The following is a 27,761-nucleotide window of genomic DNA, read 5'->3' on the forward strand; positions in this document are numbered from 1 at the left end:
TGAATATCTGGGGGGGAGGGGGGTTCCTGAGGGAGCAAGGAGGAAAGTGGCAAAGTGGAATGGTTGTGCCTTCTCCGGGCTAAGGTTTGCTACCCTGGCGGCTGGGTGATACCAGTAGTAAGCATAGTTGTCCTGAGCGACAAAGTAGTACAGGTGCATATCTGGGACTCCGAAGCCGCAGTATCCGTTGGACGTTATCATCCTTTCCCATCTAATGTGTGGCCGACGTCCTGCCCAAATGAGTTGTGTCAAGGGGCTAAAAGGCGTATTGAAAAAGGTGTTGGTCAAGACAGTAGGGATATTCAGAAATAAATATAGAAATCGGGGCAGGACAACCATCTTGATGATGGCAATGGAGCCCGCACAAGAAAGAGGTAGTTTAATCCAGTGTTCTACTTGTGTGGAGAGCTTATCGAGTAAAAGGGCCATAGATCAGTCCTATGACTTCTTGTTTGTCCCTATGGCGAAAGATGCCCAAATATTTAAGGTGATTGGTACACCATGTTAGTGGGTATTCAAGGGCACAGTAACGTCTATGAGTGGAAATAATTCAGATTTGCCCTAGTTGATAGACAGCCCAGAAAAAGAGCCAAACTATCTCACGAATCAGCTTGGTAACAGACTCGCAGACAAATAATAGGACCTCATCTGCATATAAAGAGGCGAAGAAGGGTCCTCTCTGAAATTTGAGACCCCTGTCTAGATGGCATTCCTCGAAATGACGGACAAGGGGGTCCATTGCGATTATGAATAGCAGAGGAGAGAGGGATCAGCCCTGTTGCGTGCCTCTGGCAATATGAAAAAGGGGGGGGGGAGCTGCTTCATTCACCTGGATATGGGTGGTAGGTTCTTAGTAAAAGAGGATGATAAGGTCCAGAAAGCCCTTCTGCATACCCAGTTTGAACAGCGTGGCACGCAAAAAGGGCCACCCTTAGTGAGAATCTTGTTATGATTCAAAAAAGAGAGCATAAGGAACAAAGTGCATAGTTGAGCTGGCTTGCTAGGTTTCAGCATCAAGGTAGTGATGACTTCTCGTAGCGTAGGAGGGAAAATACCTTCCTGCAAAGATTCTGTGTGCACCTCTAAGAGATGAGGGGGGAGGATGTCTTTATAGGCTTTATAAAAATTCACAGTAATTACATCCGACCTGGGAGCTTTAGTGCCACTCAGGGCATCAATAGCTTGTGTAATTTCAGATTGGCAAGGAACTGCTGTTGTCCTGGGCTGAGCCACACCATAACGACCTCAGCCAGGTACTCTGCCAGCACGGAGTTATCCATACTATAATGCATAGGGTATGGTTTTTGGTAATAATCAGTAAATGTCTGAATGGTAGCTGCATTATCAGTGATGGTGGTTCTGTTCTCTGGTAAGAGGCTTGCTATATTTGTTGCATGGTAGTTTGGCCTCAGCAACCTTGCAAAAGTACATCCTAGTCTTTCTCCCTCACCATATCTGTGAGCTGCAGCATACTTTCCCAAATATTTAACCTGCCTGTTTGCCAACTCGTGAAATACCTGTAAGAGTTTAGCGCGGTTAGATAGCCCATGCAGTCCAGTCCCAGACTGTGCAGCGTGGTCCAGCCTCTGAAGGTCGTCTTGAACCCTGACCAAGTTGCTTCTGATGCTGCAGAGCGTCTCTAAGTTTTTGGCTATGCACACACCTCTTATGTAGGCTTTGAAAACCTCCCAGAATGTGGAATGTTTATCCACTGACCTGGAGCTAATGGCTCTTAGAGATTAGGTTCCTGATTGACTAGGGTAGGCACCTCAGCCAGGCAGAGACCACCACTCTAGTCGGAGCAAGGGAGCTACACACCCAAGATAACCGCTGCTCACCCCCTTGGTAGCTTGGCACGAGCAGTCAGACTTATCCTAGAGGCAATGTGTAAAACGTTTGCACAACACACACAACACATGTTATATAAAAATAAATTGCATTGCACAAAACATAATTAAACCAAAAATAGCATGTATCCGTAATACCCTGCTACACAAGCATTTGTCATAACATCACACAGCTTACTAGTATTCTGCAGAAGCAAGCAGTAGTCTGCTAAACACATGGTGACTAGCATTCTGCAACACAAATAGTAGTCAGGTCATCATTATCACCAAAAATATGTCATAATAAACACATTATCATGAATGCCAAAATATCCTCTTCCTTTGGATACGTCATAAACACACACCCTCCCCATGCATATAAGGCAGATCCTCGTATACATTAGTTATCCTCACAGGGCAAAAACGATATATATCATAACATCAGGTCCAACGATGCAGCGGTTAGGTTGGGGGGGGAAACACATAAATTACTAAACATCACAGTGTTGCCTCGTGGCACCTATGATCTCACCCTAAATCTCGCCAGCAATCGAATACTGCATAGCAGCACCTGCATGCCTACTACGGTAATTTCCTAAATAAACAACATACCACCATGTTCATTGTGGGCAGAAACTGCAGCAGAAGAGGAAGCGAATGCATAAATTACCATGACAATATGGGACACTCCTTATCTGTCCACCACTTCGTGGAGTAGAAGTAGGTGCACACCTAGTAGGCGAACTATGTCAATTTCCTAAATCACAGAGGGGGAGTCCTCCATCGAGGTCTCACCCCAACACCCGCAGTGGAGAAAAAGAAGATGCCCCCAAGATATTTCTTGCAATAGGACACTGGGGGGTGGATGCACCACACGGCAAGACTCGATGGGGAGACATGATTTGTCCCCAACTATCAGATTTTCAAAACTCAGGCTCGGCTGCCCATGAGCGTGCAGCACAGCAGCCGAGATGCAGTACCGGTTGTGTCAGCGGGAACCTGTCTCTCACGTGGTGACAGATCTCTCTGGTTGTAACTGGCCGTATATCCAGGCTTCTGCTACCCACTTCCAGTAGTGGTTGTGAAATGACAGGCCGGCCCCCTTCGAGGCTACTCTGAGCACTCACAAGGCCAGCGGCCGTGAGGGCAAGACCCACGGTATTCCAATGATAGACTCCCTTTGGGCAGGCAGAGCAGGCTCGATGGCAGCGGTGTACTTCACTGTGGCAGTAGAGGGAGGGGCGCGAGACCACTCCCAACCAGGTATGAAAATGCTTCACCATGCACTGGGATTTCTAGGGGCGGTAGTGCTCTTCGTCTCACCCCGTAGTCGGCTACTGCAGGCAGACAGACTGCCTTCCCCTGAGCCACACAGCGCCCGCACATAGGAAAATCCGGAGGCCTCTATCTCGCAGGACACGAGGGAGTGCTCCAACCCTTACCGGGCATATATAATGAGGAGGTGAGCACAGCGCTTACCTCGTGCTAGTTATTGGCATGGGACAAAATGCTAAATTAAGTGCTCATCAGGCGCTCTGATCACAGGAGCCAGGGACAGCAAAAAGGGGCACACCAGCAGTCTCACACTGGCCCCTGGGAAAACACTTGAGGGGCACACAGGGCCAGGCAGGCCAGCACACCAGGGTAAAGTGGCAGTTCTTCATGGCCGTCTAGAATCAGGGAACAGGCTGTCAGCAGGGCAACATACAGAAAAGCAATCAAGATGAGTCTTTTGGGCCACCCAGCAGGCACCAAGCGGCAGAGCAACAAAAGAAGAGCAGTCCAGATGAGTCATTTGTGCAGTTCTGCAGTCCCTCTGGCAGAGGTTCAGTCCCAGTTCTGAAAGTGCTCTAACAATTAGGGCCAAGCCCCTTCTACTTATACTCAAAATGCCTTTGTGCAGGTGAGGCAACTTCAAAGGAGTCCTTTCAAGTGAAGCACAACACCCTTTCAACCCAGCCCTGTCTCCAGACATCAGTAGGGCGTAATCAGTCCATTGTGTGGGGGCCGGACACAACCGATTCACATGCAAGGTTTGAACAACCCTCCCTCTCCCCAGCCCAGGAAGAGTATCAATATGCAGATGCCTCTTCCGTTACACCCAGCCCTTCCCGTGTCATGGCTGTCTGGAAATTATGCACCAAGCCCAGCTGTCATTCTACCCCAGACGTGGATTGGAGTCAAGCTGCAAAAGCACCAGAGGTATAAGTACAGAGAAATGCCCACTTTCTAAAAGTGGCATTTCTAAAATGGTAATAAAAAAATCCACCTATACCAGGAAGCAGCATTTCTCACTACCATTCCAAACATACTAAGCATGCCCACTCTATTCCTCATAGATCAGATGATACCACTTAGACATGTCAGTGCATTTCCATTGCACTCCTCTGAGAGCAGCAGCACTCATAGTAGTGAGAAACTAAATAGGCTGTTTGTCACTACTAGGACATGTAGTACATAAAGAGACATGTCCTACCTTTACACACACAGCACCCGGCCCATAGGGCTAGCTAGGGCTTACCTCAGGCATGACTTAAGTGTAGCAAAAAGGGAGTTTAATCCTTGGCAAGTAGTTTGACTTGGCAAGTTAGTGTAGCAGTTAACTGTGCATGCAGGCACTGCAGTGGCAGGCCTGAGACAGCTTTGAAAGTCTACTTCTGTTGCTGGCGCAGACTACGCTGCAAGCCAACTAGTAGCATTTAAGTTGCAGGCTCTGGGTATAGGGGATACCACTGTACAAGGGACTTGCATGTAAATTAAATGTGAAAATCCATTATAAAAACTATCATACCGAGTTTAGAAGGGAGAGCACATGCACTTTAGCTCTGGTCAGCAGTGATAAAGTGCCCAGAGTTCTAGAGGCAACAAAAATAAGTCTTTAAGATAGGAGGAAGAAGGCAACAAGTTTGAGGATGACCCTTAATGGAGTCCTGGATCTCTGTACAAAAGACTTAGAGAATTCCCTGCTGGACAGGCAACCGCCATTGCTGATATGGTCCACCCTCCAAAGAATGAGAGATGCCACAACCGGGGAGTGGTTAGACAATGTGCGAGGTTGGTGAACGATGTCAGTAACCCACAGCAGGGCCCCTTGTGACATGTCAATGGTCAGTATGCATCCACATGCTATGTGAGGTGCTGTAATTGGTAAAGTTTGTTGAGTGGGGATGATGTGAGCATCATACGTCGGATAATTGGAAGGTATCTCGGAGGTCCGTGAGGGGCCCAGCGCTGTGTGTCATTCAGTATGCCAGCTGTGTAACAAACAAACAATACTCAATACCTGAACATACCCCTAATCCCCCCACCCACACAGGAGGAACATTGTTAGAAATGGGGTTTTTGGTTGGCAGTCGGGTTACCCCCTGTCCAAGCAAAAGCCCTCACTCTAGTCAGGGTAAGTCACACACAATCCAAGATTATCCTGTGCCCACCCTCTGGTAGCTTGGCATGAGCAGTCAGGCTTAACTTAGAAGGCAATGTGTAAAGTATTTGTGCAATAAATCATACAATACCACCATATAGCACCACAAAAATACACCACACAGTGTTTAGAAAAATATATAATATTTATCAGGATAATTGTAGGTCAAAAAGAATAAAGTTGCAATGGGAAATTGTAGAGATATCACTGAAAAGTGATATAAAGTGTCTTAAGTCTTTAGAATATAAACAAAGTCTCTTTCAAGCACAAGTACCTGGTTTAGAGTGGAAAAATCTCCTCAGAGGGCCACAAAAGGAGAGGTGCGTGGAAAAAGAGTGTGTGTTTCGATTTCTCCCCAGCACACACAGACTTGCGTCGTTATTTTCCACGCGGGGAAGTCGTGCGTTGTTTTCCGGTGCGCGGACAGTCTCTTTCTGTGGATCGCGGGGATTACCAGATGTCCCGGGTCTGTGCATGGATTTTCCTGCTTGTTTTCCGGCTGCGCGTCGTTCTGGGGGCTGCGCGTTGAAATTACGATCTCACGGCAGGCGTCGCGTCGATTTCTCCTCTAGAGGTCGGGCGGCGTTGTCCTTGCGACGCCGTGCGTCGGATTTCCGGTTGTCCCCAGAGCGTTGCGTTTGCTCAGCGTCGGTGTGCGGCGTTTTTCTTGCCGCGGAACAAGCTGTGCGTCGAACTTTTCGGCGCACGGAGCGTCCAAGTGAAAAAGGGAAGTCTTTTTGGTCCTGAGACTTCAAGGAACAGGAGGCAAGCTCTATCCAAGCCCTTGGAGAGCACTTTCACAGCCAGACAAGAGTTCAGCAAGGCAGCAGGCCAACAGCAAGGCAGCAGTCCTTTGTAGAAAGCAGACAGGTGAGTCCTTTGAGCAGCCAGGCAGTTCTTCTTGGCAGGATGTAGTTTCTGGTTCAGGTTTCTTCTCCAGCAAGTGTCTGATGAGGTAGGGCAGAGGCCCTGTTTTATACCCAAATGTGCCTTCAAAGAGTGGCTAAGAAGTGCACCAGGTCCCCTTTCAGTTCAATCCTGTCTGCCGGGGTCCCAGTAGGGGGTGTGGCAGTCCTTTGTGTGAGAGCAGGCCCTCCACCCTCCCAGCCCAGGAAGACCCATTCAAAATGCAGATGTATGCAAGTGAGGCTGAGTACCCTGTGTTTGGGGTGTGTCTGAGTGAATGCACAAGGAGCTGTCAACCAAGCCCAGCCAGACGTGGATTGTAAGGCACAGAAAGATTTAAGTGCAAAGAAATGCTCACTTTCTAAAAGTGGCATTTCTAGAATAGTAATATTAAATCAGACTTCACCAGTCAGCAGGATTTTGTATTACCATTCTGGCCATACTAAATATGACCTTCCTGCTCCTTTCAGATCAGCAGCTGCCACTTCAACAGTGTATGAGGGCAGCCCCAATGTTAGCCTATGAAGGGAGCAGGCCTCACAGTAGTGCAAAACGAATTTAGGCGTTTTACACTACCAGGACATGTAAACTTCGCAGGTACATGTCCTGTCTTTCACCCACACAGCACTCTGCTCTAGGGGTTACCTAGGGCACACATTAGAGGTGACTTATATGGGGCGAAAGGGGAGGTTTAGGCTTGGCAAGTACTTTTAAATGCCAAGTCGAGGTGACAGTGAAACTGCACACACAGGTCTTGCAATGGCAGGCCTGAGACAAGGAAAAGGGGCTACTTAAGTGGGTGGCACAACCAGTGCTGCAGGCCCACTAGTAGCATTTAATCTACCAGCCCTATGCACACAGGGTGCACCTTACTAGGGACTTCTAAGTAAATTAATAGTCCAATCAGGTATGATTCAAGGTTACCATGTTTTAAGGGAGAGAGCATATGTACTTTAGCACTGGTTAGCAGTGGTAAAGTGCGCAGAGTCTAAAAACCAGCAAAAATGAGGTCAGAAAAAGAAAAGGAGGAAGGCAAAAAGTTTGGGGATGACCCTGTCAAAAAGCCAGGTCCAACAAACATGCTTTGGTGAATTCCCTTTAAATCCTAAAAAAACATAAAACAGACATCATGTAGGTGTACACCTTGAGGTCTTGACAACATTCCAAGAACAACATCCTTCTAAGTAGTAATATCATAACAGGTATAGTTGCAGTCGCATGAATGATCATCCATCTGGGTGCCGACAGTGGAGCCAGTAGGTGACCCTCCAGGGGATGATTGAGCAGATAGCGCACGGTTCACCTTGTATTCTTTACAGAACTGGGCAGCATCAGATGGGATCTGAAAAATATGTTGACAGACACCCGTCTCGATCGTCAATCTCCCAAGATAGAGCATACTGTACTTGAGGCCCAGGTACTGTGGGGTGCGTTTCACATCAGCATGTTTCTTACGTGCCTCCTGCACCGCCTGCATGAATTCTGGATAAATTGTTAATGTGGAGCCTTTTCCCTAGCCAACTGCAACAGTGTCTGTCACAAAAATTAAGGAGACAGGCCACAATTAGGCTTGGAGAGGTGCTGGACACCAGAGCTGGTCCAAGCGATCTGTGGGCCCTCTTAGCAACCAAGCCGGCTGTCAAAGCCTGCCTACCAAGCAACTTGGTTAGTAAATTTTCCACAAAACACTGTGAGTGGCCAATATTGGTGGGCTCCTGGATACCAGCGATAGAAGTGTTCTTTCGACCTGAGCGCGTTTCCAAGTGTTCATTCTTACTCTAAGCAGATTTCAACAAACATTCCATCTTCTCCAGCCATTTCTGGACCCCCACTGTGCCATCCTCAACCTCCAAAATTCATTGCTCTGTTCCATCCAGGTGCACCGCATGGTGGTCAAGCCTCTCTCCCATGCATTCGTAGAGGCTCTCAAAGCAAGCCTGTGTGCAACTCGGCCATTATAGCGGTAGTACTGTCTGGAGAGGATGCTCCAGCATCGTCCGGGGGTGGAGGGTTTTGGCCAGACTGTGGATGCTGAGGACGGGGCGTCCTAGGTCCCTTCAAAGGACAGATTATTTTTTTTAGGGTCTCCCATACCCATGGTAGCGGCATGGTGAGTGTTGCAGAGAGCTGCAATGATGAATCAAGAGTAGTACTGAGCGACCAAGCCAACTGGTCTCTGTCGCAGTCACGGCCAAGGTATTAAAGTGAGGGGTGAGGGCCAGGCCTGCTGAGCCAAGCCATGCAATGATACAGCCCCAGTGCAGCAAAAGGAGTAGTGCAAGTCGCCACACAGGTAAGTCACTTATAATTTGCTGTAGATCAGCACGCAACAGAGAAAGGCACCTGACAGTCCAGCTGAAGGGTAAATTTGAGGACGCTAGGTGCCACCAAAAAGTAGGTAGATGGACAAGCTGGAGCTCGTGTTGAAATGAGGTTCGATTGCAGGGTGACAGTCTCCCAGGCCGCTCCCAATGCAGCCCCAGACGCCTGAGCCATGTGGTGATGTACACTGTCTCCAATAGTCAGAGGACGAGGCCCAGTCAGCGTCCGGATCAGCGCTGACTCAGGCCAGGCAGGAAAAGGCCGGTTGGGGTCTGCATAGAGGGCTACTCCACCAGTGCGGTCCCTTACCCGGCCGCGATCATTGGGGCTCAGCAGGGCATCCTTTGCGGCCGGCCCGCGCAGCTCCAAAGCTGCAGTGCGACAGCCCTGGCCGGCACCGCCGGTAAGGAGGAGAAAGGCTCTGTCCCTGAGACACGGCCAGCCGGTGCTGTGGGGAACGGGGGGGACTCAACCAAACAGGGTTCCCTTGCAATCTGGGGAGGAAAAGCAGGCGACAGTGCATGCTAGCAGCTGCTGTAACCCCGCCCTCAGGCTCACCCGCCGCCCCTGGAGCTGCAGGGCCTCGAGGGCCTTGTCTGGGCATGACAGTGACGTAGGTGGGTAGTGGCATCACAAAGAACCAGGGGGAGTGCACCCAGGCGGTGTGGGGATGGGGGAGCTATGGGTGTTGTTCATCTGCAATAGTGCCTCTCAGGTGTAAAATTTGAGTTAACCAAGTACCAGGCCATATGATCGGACAGTCGTTCAGGGAGCTTCAACACCATGCAGCCATCTTGGTCGCCAGCGTGGCCACGCCTACCAAGAGTCGAAATAATACTCTTTCTTGCTTCAGTTCTGAGTTAGTGTAGATCTTTGCGGTCTAGGTTTGATTAGCTCCTGTTTTTATTGTTACCCAGGTTGATCTGTGATGAAGATGTATCATCTAGAGATAGTGCTCAGGAATCTTCCAAGCTGCTAGTTTTTGCCAGTTATTTTCTATTTATGCAATATAAAGTTGCACTGAGATGAATGAAACAAGTATATAAAAGAAATGTATTTGATTTTGATTTGTCAATTAACATGGCAAAGCTAACCAGGCTATCAGTTGTGATTGCTGATGGAATAAATCTGGATTAATTAAAAGATAATAAATTAAAATCGGTTACCCTTGTCTCCAGGCTAATAGATTAAGAGAGCAATTAACTTGTAGGAACTAAGATCTGAAGTTGACCCCTTTTTGTAAATTGGGTGTAAAATCTATCCACTCCTGGTCTGGAATTATCAAGGTAGATGATACACTGTTAAAGAGTAAGCATTACAAAGTTGGGATTCATTGTTCTGTATCAAGCTTGAACAGTTTAGCAGGTATATTCGGCCCGGACGCTATCTGACATGCTGTTTTTAATACCACCTTCTTTAAGGTCTGGCCTTTCTGCATATGAAAAATCATTCATTTTGAAGTGAAGTTGCTCTTCTTGAGAATTCTCGTATAGTTTTGATGTATATTTTCTCCAGGCATCAGGCAGAACATAATTGCCATCCATGAGCATTTTCAAGTTAACTTTATTGATCAACTGCCAGATTTTTCACTGGTTGTTGCTTATAGTGGTGCCATATAGCTCCAAGAAGTCCCTTTTTCTTGAGTCCTTTTGGCAACTCAGATCACTTTTTTTATCCTTAGTGCAGTTCTTTAACCTATCTTATATCTCTCTTGTTGCGTCCCCATTCCATTCCACTTGAATGCATTATTAATGAAGACTATTCTCAAGTAGTGACTGTTTGCTGTTGACATTAAGTAGGCCTGTGAAGTGTATGTTTTCCCACTTTTTATGTAGCATTCTGCCTTGAAAGTCCATCATTTTATTTTGAATACGTTTGTTCTCATTCTTTGGCCCATGGCTATACCTTTATCCAAATAAGGGTTTGTATAGTGTGTACTTGTGGCAAATTATCACTTTCATAATGCTTTAGGATGGGAAAGAATGATATGTGAGAAAAATGAACAAAAAACGAAGTTGTAGTCCAGGACTGCACAGCTATTGGTTGTGTAATAAGTATGTTACATGGTTTATCATTAAGAAAACAGACGTTTAAAGCTGCAAGGAGAGGCATTCCACGATGGACAGCAAATGTTCTACATTAGGGTCTTTACTCTGTTGGCATGTTTTGTGGTGGTATCTCCAAAATAGCATTTTCAATGTGGTAGTGAGCAACCCCTATCATGGAATTATTTAGGTTAGAATATAAATCTCCTGTAAGTATCCAAATATATTGCATTTTCAATTCCGTCAAGCTGGTGTTTGAACTTTTTGTTTCTTTAGGTTGGACAATGGATTTATTTACAGGTTAATTTACTAACTCTTGAAATGCCCACTGGCCAATGCGGAATTCTTGATTAAGATCACTAACATAGATGAGCTATTGATCTCTATTTTATTTGCTTTTATAAAATGTTATCATTATACAAATAGCAAGACCCACGCTGACCATTATATTTGACCTCTGCTGGGATGTAGAATTTTAATTATCTGGGAACCGTCTGAAGTCTTGCTCCATGTATTCTGCATGGAGATATGGGGATAAAACCAAGGTGGTAGCCCATAATTCTTGCCTTACTTCATTAATTTCTCCTATGCACCACAACAAAAAAGCTGCATCTGACAAGGCTTCATACTGTGCCAGTAGGGCTAATTGCACTGGAGTTGTTGAGATTCATTGGCTGGCTGCTTGATTTAAAACACCTGAAAGCTAATTTTAGTTCCTTGCACAATATATATATATATATATATATATATATATATATATATATATATATATTTATTTTTATAGTCACATATTGGAAAGAAATTACTATGTTCCATTTTGACCAATTTCTTAAGTTTCCTGAGCTTCTTTGTTTTTCTTTTTGATATTTCTGGGAGTTTTGAAAGGCAGTGGTTGGTCTTTGGCTGGGTTAGTTACAGGCCTAAATTCTTGCCTGTCCTCTTTTTGGTCCTCTCTTTGATTAAAAGAGGCGTCTTTAAGTTCCTTAGAGAACTTAGTGGGGAATGTTAGTCAGTACGGGTGAGTTTAATGGCTGTTCTCTGCTTGGGTGTTTTCTGTTTTGGTTGTTGTTGAAGTTTGCCCAAGGATATCTGCAGTTGTTGTTCGTTACAAATGGATTCTTGGTGCAGATCTGCTGTTGGCTGTACTTGTTCTGTCTTTTGCGTTAATTTAACTTCCTCCACCTGTGAGAAGAGAATCGTTTGTAGAGAACTTATTTTGTCCATTACGGGTGTGCATGAGCAAGTGTGTTGACTTAGTTCAGAAGAGATACTTGTGTGTGCACCACATTGTTTTAAATAAGTTGAGCCTCTCTAGTCTGGCATCTATTATAGCTGTATACTGCACCAGATATTCTAGTAATGCTATTTGTTTCAATAACCTTTGTGTCTAGAGTGTTAACAAGTTGTTTCCAGACTGCTTGTAAATATTCATCTGCAGAGGGAGAAGGGTGATGTGCTATAGACTTAAGCAAGCAAGCCATTTTGCTGTCATTGGCATTTCCATTTTGTGAAGGGACTCTACTTAACGATTTCCGGACCCTTTTTTGATCAGGCGAGCTAATCTTAGGTGATCCATAGTTCCTCAGGTTGGAGAGTGGGTGGATTCACTCTTGTTCCATAACTTTTTTTTTCTGTGGTGAAGTGTTCACCATTTCTTCTAATTCGATTGGACAACAAACTTTAATGAGACACAAAAAAAGTCCTCTAGAAGGGTCTTGTATTAGGATGTCATGTACGCTAATAACCAAAATCTATTAGTAGATATTTGTTCTGTGAACAAGGAAGCAGCTCTCTGAGGCGGAGCGAGAAAAGATTCTGCAGGAAGTGTGAATCGTATGGCGGGCTCGCGTTAATCGAGCCATAAGCCTGTAACCACTTGTTCCCCTAGTGCACCTTGAGCCAGCTGTACTCAGGACGCAGCTCAGTGGCCCAGCAGCGGTTAAGATTAAGAGTGCTAGAATGCAGTTTTGTGGGACGTGACGTAGGCTGCAGCCGTGTGCTATCTTTGCAGCTGCACCTTTCTTCTGCCTACAGTTGCCTGGCCTAATGCGACTCCTGCTACCCTACTGCTGGTGCTCCACTCAGAGCTGCTCCATCCTCCCTTGCCGTTCCAGCTTCCACTCTGTCTGCTCTCAGCAGCGTCAGTCATGTATCAGCCAAAGCTTACAAAGCATATGTTTTTACTCATAGTGATGATGCATTAAAACTGGGGCTGTAGCATATCTATGCACAAATGAAAGCCAGCCTGCTTTATACGCATTTCATAGACTCCCTGCAAGTTCAGTGTGGGATGCAGATAATGCATTTCAGCAGTTCTCGAACCATAAATTGTGAGGAGCAGTGTTTGGGCTGGACACTAATATAAGATAGGGTAAGGGGTTGCGATACAATTATTTTGAATTCATCGGTAGTTTAGGACCTTTTTTGGTGGGGGGGGGGAGCCAGGCCTCCTGAAGAAAAGGAAATACTCCCTTGGTTTGTCTTAACAGTTTAGAGGGGGTGTGCAGCTTTACTTTCTCTCAAATTAACACTCTCAGGGGCATGAAAGAGCACTGATATCTGATAGCTTAGTGTCTGTAAAGTGCTTATGACATTTTGGTAAGAGCTTGACGTACTGTGTAGAGGAAGTACTGGGATTGAAAATCTGATTTACTTGTGCTGGTAAAGAACCTACATATCAGATAAACTCCTAGTAGAAAATAGTGAAATGTGTGTCTCTTGTCACTTTTGTAGGAGGAAAGGTCGCGCAGCGAACACAACCTGGTGAACATTCAGAAGACTCATGAACGCATGCAAACAGAGAACAAAAGTAAGTGAGAGGGGCAAGGGGGAAAGCATCACCCTTTCCTGTTTGCCGCTGGAAACCAGATAGACCAAGAATAATGAAGAGTGCAGAGAATTTACCTTGCCTTCAGAGAACGTAGGCTAAGGAAAAACAGTGGAAGTCTTCAAACCTGGAAAGCATGGCAGAAGATAATACCTAGTTCCTAAGAATTCCAGAAATATCTTAAGGAGGATATTATTGATTTGGTAATTTTTAATCAGCTTAACAAGTAGCAAATATACCACAGTGTTAAAGGAAGTTCAAATCAAGTTTGTTCATAAACAGAAGGATGCAATGCCATAACCCATGGAATGAAAAGCCTATAGTACTGTTAACAAGCGATGGATATTATGTACTATATTTGTATGTACTTGTTAGATTGTCAAAGTGGATCTACAATTAAAACTGTTCTGAGGAAGGACAGGATGAACAGTATCAATTTAGCAACAGTAGTTAGCCAACATTGTTATAAATTACGAAGGATACAAGTGTGCCATAACAATGGGGACAGTTATAAGCAAGTAAGAAAATACTGGTGGACGGGAGTTAGTAATGCTTGATGTTACAGAGTAGCATTAATGTGACAGAAAAGTGCAGAGTAATTGAAGCTTTGGTACTTCCTTAGGCGTAATAGGATGGTACCTTGTTGGAGGGGTTTGTTGAGAAAAATGGAGCAGATGTGATCTAGTACTGTGAAAAGCAGAGTGGGTTTCCAAATCCTTTGTGGCATTTAGTCCATGTGCTTCAATTGGCATATTCTACAGTTTGTCGTAATTTGGGGAACAGTGAATTATGGTCCTGAGGCACTCCCAAGTGACTCAATCCACAAGTTGCAACCAATGTTGGAACATATTCATCATCTCAAAATTTGAAAGAAGATCGTAAACCTGTAATGGCCTGTTCTCCATTAAGTCATCATGCTACCCTTTTCATTCTTCTGCTATTTTAACTTCCCCTTAACATATGTTTTTTGTGCTGAGCTGCTCCCTTTTGTTATGGAGTAAATCAAGAGCCATATGTCTACAGGTGCTTGCTGCCCAACTGCGCAGCTTGTCAGACTACAACCAACTTATTTTTTTTATCAACCAATTTGTTTGTTTTAATTATTTGCATGAGAAATAATCCTCAGTTGCAGTTTTAACTTAGTTGATCTGGTTAAAGTTTCCTATTTTGCTAATTCTCATGTGCTTAAATATTTGTATCAACCCCACAGATAAGTTAAGTAATGCTGGGATAATACTTTTTCCTCATTGGTCCGGCCCTTGCAGCTTTTACTTGTTTCCATCGCCATCTTTCAGAATTTCACACACTGCCCTCCCTACTCTTACAGTATCTCCATATTACCGAACGAAACTCCGAGGCCTGTACACCACTGCAAAGGCTGATGCTGAAGCAGAATGCAAGTAAGTAACACCCCAAGGGTTTAAAGTCCTTTGTTCACAATAGCATAATAGAAAAAGCCAAGTGATTAAGACTTGGGAGTGTTCTCCAAATTACAGGCCATAAAGTGGTCCAGCATTGACCTTAACAGGAGCAAATCTTAATTGTAACAGTGGGAGCATATTAAGTCATCTGCAGAGCGAGATAGTACCAGGATGTTATGGAAAAGACAGTATGAAGAAAGACTGAAGTCTGCACAGGACTAACTTCTTGCTTGGGACTAAAACCACTCCATTTTTATGTCTTGCCTGTAGCATCCTTCGGAAGGCTTTAGACAAAATTGCAGAGATTAAAGCACTGCTGGACGAACGGAGGATTGGTAAGTCTTGAAGATGTGGCCAAGTTTGGGTTCAGATCCATTTCAGTTGGCCGAAGGATTACCCAGAGCCTTTTCTTTGCTCTTCCTTTTTCACGTTGTAGCATGTTTTTGTGTGCTATCTTTGTGAATTGTGTGCTTGAATCGTGGTGTATGGCTGAAAGCTTCTAGCTATTTGATGTGCTTGCAAAACGAGAGTTCACACGATCTTCTTCGGTAAGCTGGTAACCCGTTTAGATCATACAAAATTGTCCCATTCAGTTGACACTACAGGTTCTGCTTAAACTCTTGAATGCAGGCTTGTGGTGCATATACAGTAATGTAAAGGTTTCTTATCAAAAGCATCAGATATGTAGCATTGATATTTTGAAAATCCAGCTGCCCTTTTTTCTGGTGCATAAAGACCTTGAACTGGGTACAATTTACCATCTTCTCCCTAATCTCTTCCTATATTAAAAAAAAAAAAAAAAAATTATTGAGAAAGGTTGGAAATGTACTCCCTACAAGGAATAACTTTTTCGAGGTGGTGGATTAATGGTAGTTTAGGAAAATAAAAGTTGTAATTGGTCAGCTGAATTTTGGATGCGCAAATATGTCTGTGTATATTTGTACTTGCCTAAATGGAATTCGAAGAAGTGTCCTAAGAGTTTGGTTTCCAGGCTCACTTCCGTAAACTCTTGTCAATTCCTGAAAATCGTAAATCGGCCTCAGTGCTTCGACTTGTACTTGTAATAAATGTGCAACCTTTCTTAAAGAAAAAAATATTAGTCATTTTATGCATTTTGAAGGCTTGCAATGGCCAGGAGCAGTTAGTCTCATAGCAGTCAGTCAGTTTGAAGTCTGTTGTATTTTATTTTATTTTTTTTCTTTTTTTTAACACCGCAAAAATGCCACAATTCACTTTTAACCCATTTAGCAGTAGTTTAGACAATTCTAAGCTACTTTGAAATGTTTTCTTATTGCATAAGTTTCTTGGAGGTTATACTGCAAAAGGAAAAAAAATCCTTGATTTACTGTGGGTTTTGTTTTTACCCATCTTAACGTAAAATACCAGGCTGTATCGGCTGGTAAAAAAACTGTCGCATGACGTGCACTTTTGTCACTTTCTTTGAGAACATTGCTCATAACTTATTTTCATTTTGCCCGTAGCGGATTACACCTATTCTCCATTAACTTCTTCTAAAATACTGGCACGCATCAAATGTGATTTACTAAACGATGCGCCTGAGAAATGGCACTTAGTTGATCAGTAGTTTAGCAAAACGTTTTTTTTACTTGTGTATGTGTTTTATTTTGAAAGTAAGCAATCCTCAGTCTTGCCTTCATGCTTATAGTTTTTTAATGAAATACATTCATGTATTTTCACTTAGGGAGGATTCTGAAAGCAGCATAATACGCCCAAAAGTGTTACATTTATGCAAAAAATGTTCATCATTTTACACTGGACCCCAGTAGGACATGTAAGCTGAACTCCCTGCATTTTTAGAGCAGAGCGCTGGCCCTTTTAGTGAAGAATTTGAATTAATGAATCATAGTTAAAATTATAGCAATCCTTGTATTAGGTCCATGCGGTTCTCCCTTGCAGCTCCATATCACGGTAATAATGGAAACTGGCAGCTAGAGGGTTTGTGCTCCCCATGGTTGTCTATATTTAACCAGAGACAAAATAAACATGAAGACTTATTGTCCTTGACCCCAAAAATATGTCTTGGGAATTGGACTTTAGGATTTCCATATCTCAGCTCGTAACGGTTAATCCATTTACCAACGTTGTTTTAGAAGCGTAATTGTAAAATACATTTTGTTTTCCCACTATGCACTCTATATTTAGCCTAGACCTCTTGTAAAAAAAAAAAAAAATGGATTCATGAGGAATTATGATGCACAGGAACAAAGGTACATTTCTTATGGTTATTTAAGAAAACTTCATAAATTCTGCTACGCAGTTCAAGTTTCTCCTCCCTAACATTATCAACCTGTAAAGGCTTATGTCCACGGTACTCAGTCCAATGTATTTGCTACAGTTCCTGAATATATATGTTTGTAGTATGTGTGGCTGTAGATACACTTGTTCTACATTTTCCTTCCATCTAAGGTTGGGCTCCTACACTTCCAACTTTTTTCTTTGAAGGCATTTGAGTCACACGGATTATGGTTCCCTACCCTTTGTCCATCACACAGATGCGCACTGGCGCCACTTCATATTGTTTTATTCCACCATTGGGCTTGGACAGCTAGGAACGCATCTCAGATGTTTACAAATCTAAAAGGACTGGGGTGCCATTTCTGGATTCCGCTTCGATCTAGTAGCTTCTTTCTTCCGCCCTGCATTGAAAACAATTTTTTGATGCAAAAAAGATTTCCTTTCGCACTGATAGGTCTTTGGAACCAACAGCCAACTCATCGAGTGTCTAGACGCATTGCAGCCTTGAGTCGCCATTTTTGGCAAACTCTGTTGAGGGCTCTTAAGAGCTCACATATGACAACATTATCGTATGCACTCCATTCCAATTCTTTCCTAGGTGTAACACAAATAACCATGGGCAGATCACCACAAGATCTGCAACCTCTGCCTGTTCTCCAGAGCACATTGATACATCTTGTCTCACCTTCCTTGCCTTCTGCTATAAAAAGATTCCCGGACATCCGAGGGGGAGAGAAGATGGGTACATCACAATAAGCAGTAATGGGTGTTGTGAGACGCCCAACATTTTCGGCATAGAAGACATGCCTGGCACCCAGGAAGAAGAGGCTGTCCTTTCCTGCGTTCTCAGTCTCCAGGCATCCGAAGCTAAATTGGCACGATAGGCTGATGGCTCGGACATCAAAGAGGATATAGAGTTCCTTGAGCCAGAAGTCCAGGAAAGACCATCCTCTGAGGTGCGACTTGCACACACGGTACAAATCTTGTCGTCACCCCAGAGTTAGTCTCAAGCCCCTAAATTCTCACCTGAGGCAGAGCACCACTCCTGCCGGAGTTGGGCATTGAGCTGAGCCGAAAATGGCATAAGCCATCCAGTCTAGAAATCTCCAGACAATACAACTGGGACGCAAGAGGTTGCATCAGCACCAAGGCAGCCATAGCCCAAGGGTGTGGAAGCTTATCCTGCTGAATCACCCGTTTGGTGTCAAGGTTTTAAAAGTCACACTTTGCATCAAAATCAACCCAGCGTAGATCACAAGCTGTGTAAAAATCTCCTTTGGCTCTGATGATGATACCCTGCAACTGAGGCCGATGCTGAAGTCTGACATCTTGAAGGGCTCTGTGTTCAAGAAGCTACCGGATGAAAAACAAAAAATCTTCATCCGTCTGTACATGGGCTACCAAACGACCAGCACTTGAGCTCCCCTGTAAATCCAAAAAGAGACGCCACGCCTTTGAGGAGGAGATAGAGCTTCCACCTCTTAAGTCCAAGAAGGGTTTGAGATTCAACCACCAGCCTACACCCTTCCCACCACTACTCACAACACCCCTCCCCATTCCTGCCCCCTCACCTCTAGCACACCGCTCCCACCTTATTCACCACAACCTGAACCACAGAATTCAGATTCTGACCGAGGCAATCCTTATTAGCCCCAGGAACCCTCTGATGAACCATTCAGGCCCTGGTGGGGTGGGTGGGGGGTGGGGGAGCCCATGAGAATGTTATGGGGTAGACCCTTAGAATGACCCAGACTTGGAGCATACCCTGTCAAACCATCACCATTGGATGACATTTTTGGTATACCATAGTAATTTAGAGGCTAGCATAGTGCCTCCACATAAAACTCCATAATATGACAGATGAGGACGATTTTCTTGGCAAAGCCGTGTCCAAATGTGAAGGAACTGTACACTGTTTACCAGTGCTCATGGGGATGCCTAAGTCTGAGATTTTCAAGGATCCTGTAACTCCCTGAATAGAGAAAAAATATAAGCCTCCTCCAAATGTCCCGCTTCTATTTGGGCCAAATAGTTTCAGATTACCTGGTAGTCCGTACTGCCCATGAAGGGCCTTCTGCACCGACATCCTGCTGTGGTTGACCAAGCTCTTTTAAGAACATTTACATAATTTAATTGCTAGCCACTGCAATTGAGAGAGACTGCAGCTCATGTGTCTCTACAGTAACACGTACTGTGAAGAAAAAAGTTACTTGTCCTATATCCATTCGTTCATAGCGTGTAGTGCTGTAGATTTGCATGTGTCCTCTCCAGAACCAAGCAATGAGTAGAGATGTTCTCCATGTAATTTACCTTACTTCATTATGCACACCACACACTGTCTTCGCTGCACTACACTTACAGTACCTGCCTGTTGAATGGAAAGACACCCAGTGGTGGAGCCAGTTTTCTTTTGCATTGTGAGCAAAAGGGTAGAGTCTTTGAAGAAAAACAAGTTGAATACGTCAACACTATATTGCAGGAGTATGCAGAACATGGAGATCTGCAGCAGTATATGCTATGAACAGGTGGTTAAAATGTAAATAGCATTTCCATAGCCTGTGTATTATTGTCCTAGAAAACTAAGCACAATTCTTTCTAGAGAAAAACGTTTCCAGGTGTAGTGCTAATGTTAATTCACCCTTTGTGAATAATTATTTCCACTAATTTGTTTCTAGTATGGCTTGTTTATTGTCCATGTGTAAATGCTATTTTTTATTGTCTGTAATACTCTTGCTCAGCAATCAGACATTGTTTGGCTAAAAATATCCCTGCTTGCTAGTACTTACGGGGGTCGGTCATTGGTATTTTGTTACTGCCTGGTCATGATATGTCAGTAAATTGTTTAGGGCTACAAATTGGTAGTTAAGGTCTGGCCCAACATTTCCCAGAAAATCCAATCAGTTCCTCTACCTTTTAGGGCAAATCTTTAAAAAAACCTTGTTTTGAACACCAGAAATTGGTAATCTTCCAAAGAGCCTGGTTCCAAAGCTTTCCTGTTGATGCAGCCATTTTCAGGTTGCTCCAGCTTTTTCATGCATCTTTGAACACCGTTCCACAAGGTCATATTTTAGTTATTATAAGGACATGGGTGATTGTTTGAGAGGTGCAGAAGCCCCACTCAAGCAACAACCACAATCCTTGTGAGAACCTCATAAGTCACTAAATTAATCTGTGCTTACCCTATGGTAGCTTGGTACAAAACAATCTTGCTTTTAGAAGCATAGTGTAAAGTATGTATGTAGCACACAAACAGTAATAACATGAAAACACAACACAAGAAAAATCCTGTAAGGAAATGCCTCCTTGGCATGGTTACCCCCTGACTTTTTGCCTTTGCTGATGCCAAGTTATGATTTGAAAGTGTGCTGGGACCCTGCTAACCAGGCCCCAGCGCCAGTGTTCTTTCCCTAAACTATACTTTTGTCTCCACAATTGGCACAACCCTGGCACCCAGGTAAGTCCCTTGTAACTGGTACCCCTGGTACCAAGGGCCCTGATGCCAGGGAAGGTCTATAAGGGCTGCAGCATGTCATGCCACCCTGGGGACCCCTCACTCAGCACATACACACTGCTTGCCAGCTTGTGTGTGCTGGTGGGGAGAAAATGACTAAGTCGACATGGCACTCCCCTCAGAGTGCCAATCCAACCTCACACTGCCTGTGGCATAGGCAAGTCACCCCTCTAGCAGGCCTTACAGCCCTAAGGCAGGGTGCACTATACCACAGGTGAGGGCATATGTGCATGAGCACTGTGCCCCTACAGTATCTAAGCAAAACCTTAGATATTGTAAGTGCAGGGTAGCCATAAGAGTATATGGTCTGTGAGTCTGTCAAACACGAACTCCACAGCACCATAATGGCTACACTGAAAACTGGGAAGTTTGGTATCCAACTTCTCAGCACAATAAATGCACACTGATGCCAGTGTACACTTTATTGTGAAATACACCCAGAGGGCATCTTAGAGATGCCCCCTGCAAACATACCCGACTTCCAGTGTGGGCTGACTAGTTTTTGCCAGCCTGCCACACACCAGACATGTTGCTGGCCACATGGGGATAGTGCCTTTGTCACTCTGTGACCAGGAACAAAGCCTGTACTGGGTGGAGGTGCTTCTCACCTCCCCCTGCAGGAACTGTAGCACCTGGCGGTGAGCCTCAAAGGCTCACCCCCTTTGTTACAGCACCACAGGGCATCCCAGCTAATAGAGATGCCCGCCCCTCCGGCCACTGCCCCCACTTTTGGCAGCAAGTCTGGAGGAGATAATGAGGAAAACAAGGAGGAGTCACTCCCCAGTCAGGACAGCCCCTAAGGTGTTCTGAGCTGAGGTGACTCTTACTTTTAGAAATCCTCCATCTTGCAGATGGAGGATTCCCCCAATAGGATTAGGGATGTGCCCCCCTCCTCACAGGGAGGAGGCACAAAGAGGGTGTAGCCACCCTCCAGGACAGTAGCCATTGGGTACTGCCCTCCCAGACCTAAACACACCCCTAAATCGAGTATTTAGGGGCTCCCAGAACCGAGGAAGATAGATTTCTGCAACCTAAAGAAGAAGAAAGACTGCTGACCTGAAGCCCTGCAGTGAAGACTGAGAAGACAACTGATTTGGCCCCAGCCCCACGGCCTGTCTCCCTACTTCGAAGAAAACTGCAACAGCGACGCATCCAACAGGGTCCAGTGACATCTGCAGCCTCAGAGGACTACCCTGCACCTAAAGGACCAAGAAGCTCCTGAGAACAGCGGCCCTGTTCTAGAAACTGCAACTTTTTGAAACAAAGAAGCAACTTTTAAAGACCACACATTTCCCGCCGGAAGCGTGAGACTTTCCACTCTGCACTCGACGCCCCGGTTCGACCTGTGGAAAACTAACACTACAGGGAGGACTCGCTGGCGACTGCGAGCCCGTGAGTAGCCAGAGTTGACCCCCCCTGAGCCCCCACAGCGATGCCTGCCGAGGAAATCCAGAGGCTCCCCTTGACCGCGACTGCCTGCTCCAAGGAACCCTATGCCTGGAAACAGGTGCCCTACAAAAACCCCCTGGTCTGCCCTCCGAAGACACAGGTACTTACCTGCTGGCAGACTGGAACCGGGGCACCCCTATTTCCATTGAAGCCTATGTGTTTTGGGCACCACTTTGACCTCTGCACCTGACCGACCCTGAGCTGCTGGTGTGGTAACTTTGGGGTTGCCTTGAACCGCCAACGGTGGGCTACCTTGGACCCAACTTTGAACTCTGTAAGTGTTTTACTTGCCTGTGAACAATTACTTACCTCCCCCAGGAACTGTTGATTTTTTGCAGTGTTTACTTTTAAAATAGCTTATTGCCATTTTTGTCAAAACTGTACATGCTATTGTGATAATTCAAAGTTCCTAGCATACCTGAGTGAAATACCTTTCATTTAAAGTATTATTTGTAAATCTTGAACCTGTGTTTCTTAAAATAAACTAAGAAAATATATTTTTCTATATAAGAACCTATTGGCCTGGAATTTGTCTTTGAGTGTGTGTTCCTCAATCATTGCCTGTGTGTGTACAACAAATGCTTAACACTACCCTCTGATAAGCCTACTGCTCGACCACACTACGACAAAATAGAGCATTAGAATTATCTCTTTTTGTCACTATCTTACCTCTAAGGGGAACCCTTGGACTCTGTGCATACTATTCCTTACTTTGAAATAGTGCATACAGAGCCAACTTCCTACAAATCCCAACACAGTTTAGAAAAATCGATTACCTTTTAATAAATAAATTGATACCAGAATGACAAAAATCCAATTAGTAGAACCAGAGATGTTAATTTTAGGAGGTTTTAGTGAACGCTTTGCCAAGAAGCAGAAAGCGATGTTCATTGTTATCTGTTTGTACTACACCGAGGTAAAGTCACCTGTTCAGGCTGACCACGATGGAGCACAGGTTTGATAGAGAGACCAGGTTAGTCCTACTGAAGATTTCCATTCGCATTGGAGTGAACAGTTGCTGAATGAGTGTGACGATTCAGTCAGTGCTGACGTTTTGCATTATTTGATCATCATGGACAGTCCCTGTCATTATTGGCTTAAAAAGCAGATCCCGCTGGAGCTTTTCGTTGGCGGTCATCATGGGCAGTAGATTCTCTGGACCAGGAGGTCATCTCACGTTCCTGAGAAGCCCACACTTCACAGCCTTCATTTTTGCTTCAGGAGGAGCGATCAGTGATGCCAGTCAAGTGTCCAGGACCTTGGAGACACCTCTTTGGGATCAGGACTCTTAGGCAGGTCCACTTGTTGCTTCTCAGCTTGGCAGGTGCAGGGAGGCTTGAAGCTTGTGTACCTGTAGCTCACAGGAGATTGGCCAACTGACCCTTGGAGTCCCTATTGGTAGCCTGGGATCATGGCAAGCAGGTCCATCTTCCTCCTTCAGACAGCAAGGCAGTCCTTCAAACAGCAGGGCAGTCGTTCCTCTGAATCTTCCACAGTTCCGAGTGTATTCTGATTGTAGGTTCTGAAGGTCCTTTTTAAAAAAAAAAATGTTTATACCTGGTGCCAGCTTTTGTGTGAGGGGATTTCCTGACCTACCCCTACAAATTTGTTCTGGTCAGTCCTTCCCCTTCCACTGGGATTGACTCCAAACTATCTAGAGTGGAAAAAGGCTGGGCAGGCCTGCTGTCAGGTTCCTTTGTGTGTGCTGTTGGCAAGACCCTTTGAAATGTAATCAGGGCAGGGGACAGCTCTTTCCCAGCCATCCTGCGAGAACACCCTCTCCCCTCGCACCTAGGCCTACATTATCTCATTGTCTTGAAGTCCTACACAACCCACAATATCAGAGCCATTCTCAGTTGCGTGACCCAGGACACCAGCAGAAATGCACATTTGGTTTATGCAGAAAAATGCCAAATTGCGAAAAGTGGCAACCTAAAATCCAAATTCACTGTTAAAGAGGATTTTAAAATACAGCTCACTTGAGTGTAAGCATAATTTCTCTATCTGCTCACATTGTAAAGTTGGCACATTTTAAATGCAATTAGGTAATCCAGTGTGGGAGAGATAGGCCTTACAACAGTGAAAAACGATTTGGGGATTTTTTTTTTTATGTTGGTACATGTGAAACTTGAACACATGTCCTACTTTTTTTTTTATGTTGGTACATGTGAAACTTGAACACATGTCCTACTTTTTAAATACCATGCACCCTGGCCTATCTTTGGGGTGGCTTAATGTGTATTAAAAATGAAGGACTAGCATGAGATTTATTTTGTGAGGTGAAGATGGCAGTTTAAAACTATACTACAGGCTGTAGTGGCAAGCCTGAGCTGTTCGGAAAGGCTATGTGATTGGGTGGAACAATGATTGCTGCTGCCCACTAGTAGCAATTAGTTTACAGGTCCTAAGTACCTGCAATGCATTTAATATGGACTTACAAGTAAATTAAGTGTACCAATTAGGTGTAGGTCACTTTTACCTTGTTTTCAAGGAAGAGCACAAGCACTTGACCACTGATTAGCAGGGGGAATGTGCAGAGTCCTTAAAGGCAACAAAAACTGGTTTAGCACAGAAAAGCACAAATCTGGGATGACCCGGCAGAAATGGCCACGTCCAAAGCTCTGTGGTAAGATCTTGTGTTCTAATATTCACCTCCTTTTAATATCAAATCCTGGTGGCCTGACTCGAATCAGAGCTGGTCTGATGGGGACTGGACCTGGTAGTTTCTTATGCTCTTCTTTATTAGGGTAAGTGGAATAACTTTTGGCACCCTAGCAAGCGGTGAGGCTGACATTTTTTTCCTCATGTTAGTTTAACCAAATGTTTAGCAGTGATGGCTACCTTGCCTTCTTGGGCGGGACTAGGGAATTCTGCTCTAAGGCTAGTGCGAACTTCCTTCCCCCAAAGCCTTCCTTAGTCTGCTAGCAACATATGCCACTACTTTTCTTGGCTGGGTACCATTCTGAGGAGCAAGTATGCAGTAAATCATCTGGGTCCAGCATGTCTGACATATCTTACTCTTAAGGTAAGAGGGAAAGAGATGACTTCCCTGTATAAGATGCCATGGCCTGGAGGGGCCTGGGTCTCTGTCTGAATCCTCACAAGAGTCATCAGCGTCCAAGAGCTCTGGGTCATCTGCCATGTTCGGCGAGGTTACAGCTACTTCTGGTCCCTTCCCATTGGGGAAGAAATCATAGTATCTTAGTTGACTGAGGGAGTTCTAAATTGGTACATGAACACCCATTTTAATTGGTTCAATGTGTCCAAATCCACATCGTTCACATGTTTGTTTGCTTCCCACCATGGTTGGGGGGGGTGGGGGGTTGTCATGGGTCCTTGCCTGCTGAGGGATGTCATGGTTTGGCTGAAGGGTCCATCAGGATAAGCGGCTCTGGATGGCAGTAGGTTAATTGCAGTAATTTGTGTTCCAGGGGTGCAGTAGCTTAAGCGTCCGCCTGGTGAATTGACTACTGCGTTGCAAAATTCATCATCAAAGGGAAAGTAAGGAGGGTAGTACCCTCCTTTTATATACTCTCTCTGTGTGCTGAATATTGGTGCACTTAGGTCAGAGAGTGATTAATACAAGCATTTAAGTGCGATATGGTGCTGGGGCACAGCTGAAATTGGAGCCTGGGGCAAAATTATTGGTCTCCTCCCTGTGACAGAAACGCCCTTTTGGTCACTAGAGCTATACACTTGGGCCTGACCCTGTGGTCTAGATACAGGCCCTAATGCCTGTACTTCAGAGTCCAGCAGAGCATCGGTTTCACTTGTTTTTAGGTTGAGCATGGCAGCGCTGCTTTTCGATCTGTTGTAATCTATTCTGTAGGCTTTAACTATACCCATCTCACACCCATCACTTTCATTAGCTCCTTGGCCTGCCTTTCAAAAATCCCATGATGTCATTGGTAAATGCTTTACGTTTGTCCCACCTTGAGGCTGTTTTGTTACCACCTTGGAGAGTGACTCTGTTACATGGATTATTGCACGATCGGCCAGATAGCTTTGTGTCGGCACACATTGTTTTTTTTGCCTCACTGCTTCGCTCATGGCAGTATGTTGTTTCTTCATCTTCCTTCGTTTTGGGCATCTTGCTGTTTCTGTGCGATGTCTGGAGCCTTATTTATTTATTTACTTTTGCAGTTTTATGTAGCGTAAACTCGGCATGAAGGTATTGTATCACTTTATTTTATTTATTTTCAGTTTTATATAGCGCAAACTCGATACACGGGTATTGCAACACTTTACATGAGCACTGATTACATTACACAAGAACACATTCAATTCTGGTTGCAAGGGGAGATTAAGTGACTTGCCCAGAATCACAGGATGTTGAGCCGGTGCTCAGACTCAAACCTTGCTCCACTGCTCCAGAGTGGGCAGCTCTGGCCCTTACGCCACATCCCCTCCCCTAGGGTTTTTTGTCTAGTGCTTGTTGGGGCAGTTTTTTTTTTTGGTTTTTTTTTAAATATAGTTCTTGGTAATAAAGGTTCTTCCATTTCAAAGCAGGTGCCATTCTAAACAAAATCATTATTCATTTGCAGTTACGCTGCCTCTTCTGTTATTCTGTTTGTATGCAGTCAATGTTTTTTAAAGTTAGGCTGGTATTGCCAGTGTACAGGAATAATTCCTTTAAAAGTTTAACACAGAGAAAAATACGGCTGCCCCCTTTTCTTTGCTCCTAACTCTTTTGACCCCCCTCATTCTCTCTTAAAAGGTTAAAAGCCAGGAATGTGCCTCTTTGTGGCTTGTTTGGTGCTATAAAAGTTTAGGTAAATGGTTGCATCTCTAGGGTATCATAGCCAGTCTGTAAGAATGAGGCAAAAACACTCCCAAGATGGCAGCCTTGTGTCATCTCTCCTGCAGCAACGGGCCTGGGAGGGTTGTTGTGACACCTGGCATACATCCACTACACTCCATACCAAAACACATAGGTAAAATAAATTGTCATTTACAACACCGGTAGCTCTAACTCTCACAAATTCGAGACCTATTGCTTTGCAAATGCTTATTATTGTGCCTACTGGCATCAATACAAAACCCAGCTAGGGACGTCACACTGCAGGTGTTGTGTGGGCCAAGGTGCTCACTGCTGTTGGGCCACTACAAATTCAAATGTGTTTGCGTGCCCTCAGATGGGCCCTATGGGTTTCTATTGTACTTGTTTGCGATATACACAAAGAGCCCTTAAGGGGGCAGAGGCCACAAGCACGTGACTGCGGCCCACTGAGGAAACTGTTGACACTGTGTGCGGAGCCCTGAAATGCGTTCCCACAATGCCCTCTGTTATGGAGAGGCAAGTAGTTGGTCTACCCCGATCTGCAAGATGCCAGTAATACGTTTTATTTGTGCAATATATGGCTAAGAAGAAAAGGCACTTGGCTTGTCGATACAGAGCAGCGAAGGAGGATTGGGCTTGGCAAGGGAGGAAGGATTTTTATGGGACTATCAGTGACCCCCCCCCATTGGGTGATGTTTTTCTTTCCCTGTCTCTGTGTTTGATGGGACAGGTAGTTTATGGTTGATTACTGAATAACGCTGCTAGAAAATAAAAGCAAAGAGAATGCAAAATCCTCACCTCCAGTCCTTACAGAATCTCAGATGAGAGCTTTATATCTTCTACAACTTGACATGAGTTGGGCTAAATTCTCCTCTTTCCCCATTATTCTGGAAGCAGGGGTGGATGAAGGTGCATGTGCGTTATAACAGCAATGTTAACATCTTACTTATAGAGACAAAGCAGGCAGTCATGCACATTAAACATAGAAACCAGA

General features: G+C 44.8%; 1 protein-coding gene across 5 annotated transcripts in view; it reads left to right on the plus strand.

Moving 5' to 3' along the window:
* The window catches only part of SGF29 (SAGA complex associated factor 29), a 93,569-nt gene that overhangs the window by 25,000 nt on the left and 40,808 nt on the right, over window positions 1-27,761 (plus strand). For all 5 annotated transcript variants that reach the window (XM_069244015.1, XM_069244014.1, XM_069244017.1 and 2 more), the window contains exons 3-5: window positions 13,257-13,332; window positions 14,678-14,750; window positions 15,042-15,106. In XM_069244015.1, the coding sequence (XP_069100116.1) occupies window positions 13,257-13,332; window positions 14,678-14,750; window positions 15,042-15,106 (214 nt within the window). The remainder of the gene's footprint in view (window positions 1-13,256; window positions 13,333-14,677; window positions 14,751-15,041; window positions 15,107-27,761) is intronic.

Source organism: Pleurodeles waltl, chromosome 7, assembly GCF_031143425.1.
Source record: "Pleurodeles waltl isolate 20211129_DDA chromosome 7, aPleWal1.hap1.20221129, whole genome shotgun sequence".
NCBI classification, from domain to species: domain Eukaryota; kingdom Metazoa; phylum Chordata; class Amphibia; order Caudata; family Salamandridae; genus Pleurodeles; species Pleurodeles waltl.